At 55.6% G+C, this 7,570-nt stretch overlaps 1 protein-coding gene across 2 annotated transcripts; it reads right to left on the reverse strand.

Moving 5' to 3' along the window:
- Nucleotides 1-194: 194 nt before the first annotated feature.
- CENPL (centromere protein L) lies at nt 195-7,546 on the reverse strand. Of its 2 annotated transcripts, none has more exons than XM_055120187.1 (5): nt 7,475-7,546; nt 6,358-6,525; nt 5,419-5,670; nt 3,598-4,140; nt 195-751 (listed from the first exon to the last, which is right to left on the reverse strand). In XM_055120187.1, the coding sequence occupies exons 1-5, from the start codon at nt 7,529-7,531 to the stop codon at nt 680-682; spliced, it is 1,092 nt and encodes a 363-aa protein (XP_054976162.1). In that variant the 5' UTR covers nt 7,532-7,546; the 3' UTR covers nt 195-679. The 2 variants fall into 2 exon arrangements, with proteins under 2 accessions (XP_054976162.1, XP_054976163.1); XM_055120188.1 differs by lacking the exon at nt 7,475-7,546 and adding an exon at nt 7,208-7,465.
- Between the last annotated feature and the right edge of the window lie 24 nt (nt 7,547-7,570).

Here is a 7,570-nt window from a genome sequence, read left to right on the forward strand (position 1 = left end):
ACAGTTACAAAGCTGTTCATAGTTGGGTTTCAGTCGTACAACGTTCCAATACTTGTCCTTCTGCCAGCGTACATTTCCCACCAACAATGTCCCCAGTTTCCCTCTGGCTATGCCCTCACCCCCCCTGCAGTTTCTATTTTTATTAAATTTTAAAATTTATTTTTATTTAAAAAAAATCTTAACATTGATTTTATTTTACTTTTTATTGATTTGATTTTGAATTTTAGTTTTGATTCACCTGATATGAATCGAGCAGATGGAAATCTCAGGAATTCAGGGCTGGAGAGCTCAGTGTGCTGAGAGCAAACTGTATGCAGGGGTCCCCAAGTACCCCGCCGGCGTAACCCCAAAGTGCGTGCGCCCCTACGGAATAAAAACCTAAGGAATACAACAAAAGAACCACTGCGGAAACATGGCGGGCACAGGATGTTAAGAGCAATATACATAATTTTCTTTCTCTTCGTGAATCATAAGCAAAGTCAGTCACGACGTCTCCTGTGCATGGTCCCCCAAGGCCGCCTCTATCACCCTGCAGTGCCATCCTGCTTCCATCTGGGCAAGTCCAGAGGCTCTGGTGGGACAGACGCCCATTTCTCCTGCAGCCGGCCTGGCCGGGCAGTGAGCATCACAGGCCCCGTCGGCGAGGGAAGAGCGAGCTGGGCTTGCTCTGGGCACGGCCTCACTCGATCTGAAAGATGGCTAGTTCCGTCAGGTACGTCAGCACCCCCACGAAGTATTTCTGGCACAAAATCTGGAAGAAGAAAAGAAGGGAGACATTAAACTGTGATAACGAGGCAGCTGGACATCTGATAAATATTCCGGTTTATTTATTTATTTATTGTGTGTGTGTGTGTGTGTGTGTGTGTATGTACCACGTTCAGCAGTACTTGGGGGCTACTCTTTTATTTTCTTTGCTTTTTTGGGTCACACCAGGGGTTACTCCTGGCTCTGCATTCAGAAGTTACTCCTGGCGGTGCTCAAGGGACCTTATGGGATGCTGGGAATCGAACCTGGGTCGGCTGCATGCAAGCCGCAAAAAAAAGTCTTTTTTTTTTTTCTTTTTGGGTCACACCTGGCGATGCTCAGGGGTTACTCCTAGCTCTGCACTCAGAAGTTACTCCTGGTGGTGCTCGGGGGACCCTATGGGATGCTGGGAATTGAACCTGGGTCGGCTGCATGCAAGGCAAACGCCCTCCCCGCTGTGCTATCGCTCCAGCCCCTTGGGGGCTACTCTTGCTTGTGGGATGTTCCTGGTGGTGCCCGGGGGACCCGGCTGTGCTGGGGATGGAACCCAGACCCGGGATGGGAATCCCACACTCCAGCCCTCTGAGCTGCTAGCTGGCTGGAACCTGCAGGCTGAGGCACAGGTGCAAACTCAGACTGCTCCGGCCTGAGCTGAAAGACTGAATGAAGCCTTGGTGGCTGTGATGGGGTATATCGGTCCACGACTGGTGGACCCCGGGTCATGCCACAAACGTCCTAAGAGATGTGACTTACATACAGGGTTGTAAACCTAGAGAAGAATAAATCAAAGAATGGACAATTTGTCGAGGGTCCTTAGAAGTCATTGGACTAAGGCAATGGCTTTACTCTCTGGCTTGATAACAGACCCCAGGCAGCCTGGGGACAGAGTGCTGACTCTGGAATCCTGGGACTTTAACGCAAGACTGAGCACTGGCATTTTCTAGGAGGAATTTCTATTTTCTTAAAAACTGTTTCTAGGGGCCGGAGCAATAGCACAGCGGGGAGGGCGTTTGCCTTGCACGCGGCCGACCCAAGTTTGATCCCGGGCACCCCTAGGTTCCCCCAGGCACCGCCAGGAGTGATTCCTGAGTGCAGAGCCAGGATGAACCCCTGAGCATTGCTGGGTGTGAGCCTCCCCAAAACAAAACGAAACAAAAAAACAGAGTTTCTATAGGTTCCTTGTCCAAGGAATGGTTCCAAAAGCACCTGTGCAGAAACCTTAATATCTGACTTTTGGGGGGACAGCCTGGAGGGGCAGTTTCCGGCAGAAGCTTTTGAACCAGGTGACGGAGCAGAGTTCTGACCCTGAGTGATGGCGACACCTGTCCTCAGGCCCCTTTCCAGGTGATGTGACGAGACCGACTCCAGAAAGCCCAGTGCTCACTAAAGGGGGGCCATCCTCACAGCACGACTTACGACTTGAACTTCGGGACCCCTGTTACTATTCTACATCGTTATAATAGTTTTCAAATGCGGTTGGCCAATACCCTCCGGGCACTGTCACTGTCACCCCATTGCTTATGGCTTTGCTCGAGTGGGCACCAGTAACGTCTCCATTACCCTCTAGGCACATGGAAACAAAATGTCTTGTTTTTTTTTTGCTTTTTGGGTCACACCTGGCGATGCACAGGGGTTCCTCCTGGCTCTGCACTCAGAAACCACTCCTGGCGGTGCTCAGGGGACCATGTCGGATGCTGGGAATCAAAGCTGGGTCACTCGCGTGCAAGGCAAACGCCCTCCCCGCTGTGCTATCGCTCCAGCCCCGGAAACAAAATGTCTTGAGACTTCACAGAACATTGAGTTCAGAGGGACTAAACCATCGTTGGAGAGTTGGTTGGGTGTGAGTGGCGGGGGAAGGTGCTTGCTTTATACGCAGAGATCCCTGGTTCAAATCCCCACCACTACATCTGGTCCCCTAAGCCCTGCCAGGAATGATCCCTGAATCAGAGCCAGGAGTATGCCCTGGGTACCATTAGGTGTAAGGCCCCCAATAAAACCCAACGAACAGGGGCTGGAGCAATAGCACAGCGGGGAAGGCATTTGCCTTGCACGTGGCAGACCCGGGTTCAATCCCCGGCATCCCACGGGGTCCCCCAAGAACCGCCAGGAACGATTCCTGAGTGCAGAGCCAGGAGTCAGCCCTGAGCATCGCCGGTTGTGACCCAAAAAGCCAAACAAAACAAAAACAAAACCAACCAACAGAAAACAAAGAAAGAAAATATAACTGACCAAGAAACCAACTCGAAGGTTTCAGCTACTTCAGAATAATTCAGATTATTATCTAAGACTGCAACACAGAACACTGGGTTTTTTTCAATGATTGAAGGTCGAAGACGCTCCAGCAAATCGTTTAGAAAGCATAAACTCTATCCTCACCAGAACAGGTGTGTGGGCATTTGCCTTGCACGAGTGAGGCCCTGGGTTCAATTCCCAGAACAGCAAAAAGGAAAAAAAAAATTTTTCGGGGATGGAGCGAGATAGCACAGCATTTGCGTTGCATTCGGCCGACCGAGGTTTGATTCTCAGCATCCCATAGGGTCCCCTGAGCATCGCCAGGAGTAATTCCTGAGTGCATGAGCCAGGAATAATCCCAGTGCATCACTGGGTTCGATTCTCAGCATCCCGTAGGGTCCCCCGAGCAGAGCACCGCCAGGAGTCATTCCTGAGTGCATGAGCCAGGAGTAATGCCTGTGCATAACTGGGAGACCCAAAAAAGAAAGAAAAAAATTTTTTTCCCTACTCTCTGCAGCAGCAGGACTAAAGATGTTTCTCTGATGGGGTAGATCCGCTCAGCGTCTGCCTGACAAACGGGAGCAGCAGGACGGAGAAACGACCAGATGAGCCGGAACTAACCTTTATCTTCCCATCTGTGTGGGCAGAAGCTACCGAGGTGGACACGCGCACCAGCCTTGTGGCCGACAAGTGAATTTTGAAATGTCTGTGGAAGTGGGACTCCAGGCAGCCCATGAACTGATCCACTTCCTCCTGTGTCACCTCCCCGGGCGTCCTGTGGACACTGTCCCACAGGGCCTTGGCGTCCTCGGGGTGGATGGCATAGCTGATGTCCAGGCTGTGCGGGCTGCAGGGCACCGACCAGAGAAACTCCGTGGACGCCACGTAGCGGTCCACCTTGCACGCGGTCCACAGGGCGGCCAGCCAGGAGAGGTTGAAGGCGCTGATCGCCAAGGGCCGGAAGAGACAGTCGAACGTTTCCTGGAACCAGGCGGTGACGAGGGCCGTGTTGGCGGCGGCGCCGTTGGCCAGGAAAAGGGGCAGGCAGGTGAAGTCGCCGGGCACGGTCTCCAGGAGGCTGTCCCCGAACACGCAGCAGAACCAACCGCTCCACAACACTTTGTCTTCTTTGCTCTCAGCTGGCGGCTTCGAGTTGGAGAGGACCTAGGAGCCGGCGGGAAGAGGGGCTCGTGAGGGCTGGAGTGATAGCACAGCGGGGAGGGCGTTTGCCTTGCACACGGCTGACCCAGGTTCGATCCCCAGCATCCCATAGGGTCCCCCGAGCACTGCCAGGAGTAATTCCTGAGTGCAGAGCCAGGAGTCAGCCCTGAGCATTGCCAGGTGTGACCCAAAAAGCAAAAAAAAAAAAAAGAGGGGCTCGTGAGCTCACCTCCATGGGGTTACTGATCGGGGGATGGGGAGGGGTCGGGGGCCAAGTGCAGGCCTGGCTCATGGGGTCCCCTCTTAGGAGCACTGGGCTGGGTACTGCCGAGAACCACTCCATGGGCCCCCGAAACGCTTTTCCAACGCTCTTTTGTTTTGTTTTTTTGGGTCACACCTGGCGATGCACAGGGGTGACTCCTGGCTCTGCACTCAGGAATTACTCCTAGCAGTGCTCAGGGGACCCTATGGGATGCTGGGAATCAAACCTGGGTGAGCTGCGTGCAAGGCAAACGCCCTACCCGCTGTGCTATCGTTCCAGCCCCCACGACGTTCTTTTATTTCCCTTCAGAGCTTTCAACCCCATTTCCTTCCCGGTGAAAGAGGATTTCACCAACCCCACTGGGCCACTGGGGTGCAGGTAAGGTGGCCCCAGGGGGCCAGAGCAGCCAACCTGGGTTCAATTCCCAGCATCCCATATGGTCCCCTGAGCACCGCCAGGAGTAATTCCTGAGTGCAAAGCCAGGAGGAACCCCTGTGCATCGCCAGCTGTGACCCAAAAAGCAAAAAATAAAAAAGATAAAAGAAAAATGCAATGCTTGTGCACATACACCCGTTACTTTATGTACAATAAAGGCATGGGGAAGGGGAGAATGAAAGAATAGAGAAAACTAAAGGTGGTTTTTCTGTTTGTTTTGTTTTTTTGTCTTATTTTTGGGCCACACCCACGTGGTTCTATGCTCAGGATAAACCCCATACGGTCCCCTGAGCCCTACCAAGAGTGATCCTTGAGTACAGAGCCAGGAGTCAGCCCTGAGCACAGTTAGGTGGGGCTTAAAAAAAAAAATTCTCCAGGAGCTGGAGCAATAGCACAGTGGGGAGGGCGTTTGCCTTGCACGTGGCCGACCTGGGTTCGATTCCCAGCATCCCATAGGGTCCCCTGAGCACTGCCAGGGGTGATTCCTGAGTGCAGAGCCAGGAGTAACCCCTGTGCATTGCCAAGTGTGACCCATAAAGAAAAAAAAAATTGTCTAAGAGGCCAGGGTTGCTTCCATGCCATACCTGGATGAGAAGTGCTTCCGGGTCTCTGGGCGTGCCCTTCATTCCCAGGAGAACAGAGAAAAGAACTTTGAAGTCCAAGTCTTCCCCCATGGCCACCGCCAGCCCTTTATGCTTTTCAGCAGCCATGAAGGCCCTCAGGAGTCTAGAGTAGTCCTGCAGGCTGGAGTAGGAGAACTTATATAAGGGGGTCAAACTGTACAAAGTCCACTGCTTATGAAGAAGGAACGCAACCTTTTGAGGGTCAACATTTTCCTAAAAAGGAAAAGAAAGATAATAGAAGGAGGTGACGACTTAGGAGACATTCTAAATGCAGACTGAGGGGCCAGAGTGATAGCACAGCGGGGAGGGCGTTTGCCTTGCATGTGGCCGACCCAGGTTCAATTCCCAGCATCCCATAGGGTCCCCTGAGCACCGCCAGGAGTGATTCCTGAGTGCAGAGCCAGGAGGAACCCCTGAGCATCACCGGGTGGGACCCAAAAAGCCAAAACCAAACCAAAGCCCCACCCCCCTCAAAAAAAAAAAAAGAAAAAGAAAACCTGGATGCAGCGACTAAGTACTGAGCCCGGGGCCAGAGTGATAATACAGCGGGGAGGGCATCTGACAAGCTGGATCCATCCCCGGCATCCCATAGGGTCCCCTGGGCCTTCTAGGAGTAATTCCTGAGTGCAGAGGCCTGAGTGATCCCTGAGCATAAAGGCAGGACTGAGTCCTGAGCACTGCTGGGTGTGACCCAAAACCAAAACCAAAGCCAAGTCACTAAGTACAAACTGAAGGTGAGAGCCTTAGCACTGTGGTGGTCACAACTCCACGGGCACGGGGTGGGGGATGGGGGGAACTGCATTTGGCCATGCCCACTGCTGCCCATGTCCTTCCTTCCCCCACCTCCAGGGGCCGCTGTCAGGAGGGTCTGCAGAGAGGAAGCCAGCCCCCAAGTGTCACCTGCAGCAGCGAGCTCTGGGGGAGTCTCCTGCAGGGCGGGCTGGGGGCCAGCGAGGCCCGCTTCCGCACCGAGTCCAGGCGTTTCTGCAGGTAGGTGGGGAAGAGCGAGCAGTCCCGGGACGCGCTCTGTCTGGGCATGGATGCCGGCGTTTCAGAAGGATCCATGTTCTGCAGGGAAAGGGAGGGACCGGGAAGCCCACGGCCGGGAGAGGAACCCACGCTCCTTCCCAGAGAGCCCGTCGCTCCCCCAATCCAAAGGGAACTCTCTCTGCTCTCCCCCTCGCCCCGCCAGCCCGTGCATCCTGCATCTAAATATTGCATTTCCCACCGGCTGCTTTGGGAGTAGCTCAGCGACAGGCTCAGACGAGACAGACAGTGGTGGGGTGCAAACACATCACTGGCCCCCTGGTCCCCAAATGTCCCGGGCCTGATCCCCTCCAATGCATACTCTCCCCAAGCACCCCGGGGGTGGGGGTGCCCCTCCATCCAGGACACCTGGCCATCCCAGCTCTGAGCTGGGGCAGCTATGGAGAGTTTTCTGCAAACAACCCCCCCACCAACTCCCCAACAGCCGAACACCCCACCGGGCCCTTCCCGCGCTCCACCATCACCCTCCGTCAGACCGCAACCCTCCGGCCCGTCCACTTCGCCGATGTCCAGCTGCAAACGGGACAGCCGTTAGGAGCCGCCCACGTCTACACTCGCAGGCACCCCCCCACCCCCCGCCAGCTGACCGGAGCTGGAGCGTGCAACACGCCAAAGCCCCCAGTGCTGGGGGGGGGGGGGGGATAAAGACCCCCGACGGGGCCAGACCCTGCTGCCAAGCCCGGCCCGGTCCCCAGGCGCTCACCAGTGCGAGGCCCGGAGCACGCAGTGACCCATCGCGGCGCGGCCGGTCATTTCTCCCGCGGCTGAGTCCGGGCCGTCGGGCTCCACGCCCCGGCCGGGTGACCGCCCCACGGGAGTCCGGGGATGCTGCTCATCCCCAGGCCCCGCCCGGTCCTGTCCGCCCGCCCGCCCGCCCGCCGGGGCCACGGGCCACTCCCGAGCGCCCGCCGTTGGCAAGTGGCCACTGCGTCTCCGCGCCCGGAGAATTTCAAATCATTTCCCGACTCACTCTGCGGCCCGACGGAGGGCGCCGATTTCGAGCCCGTGAAGCCGCGGCGGTCGCCATGTTGACTGAGGGCAAGGCGCGCGACCTGGCGACGGCCCG

Source organism: Sorex araneus, chromosome X (assembly GCF_027595985.1).
Source record: "Sorex araneus isolate mSorAra2 chromosome X, mSorAra2.pri, whole genome shotgun sequence".
NCBI lineage: Eukaryota > Metazoa > Chordata > Mammalia > Eulipotyphla > Soricidae > Sorex > Sorex araneus.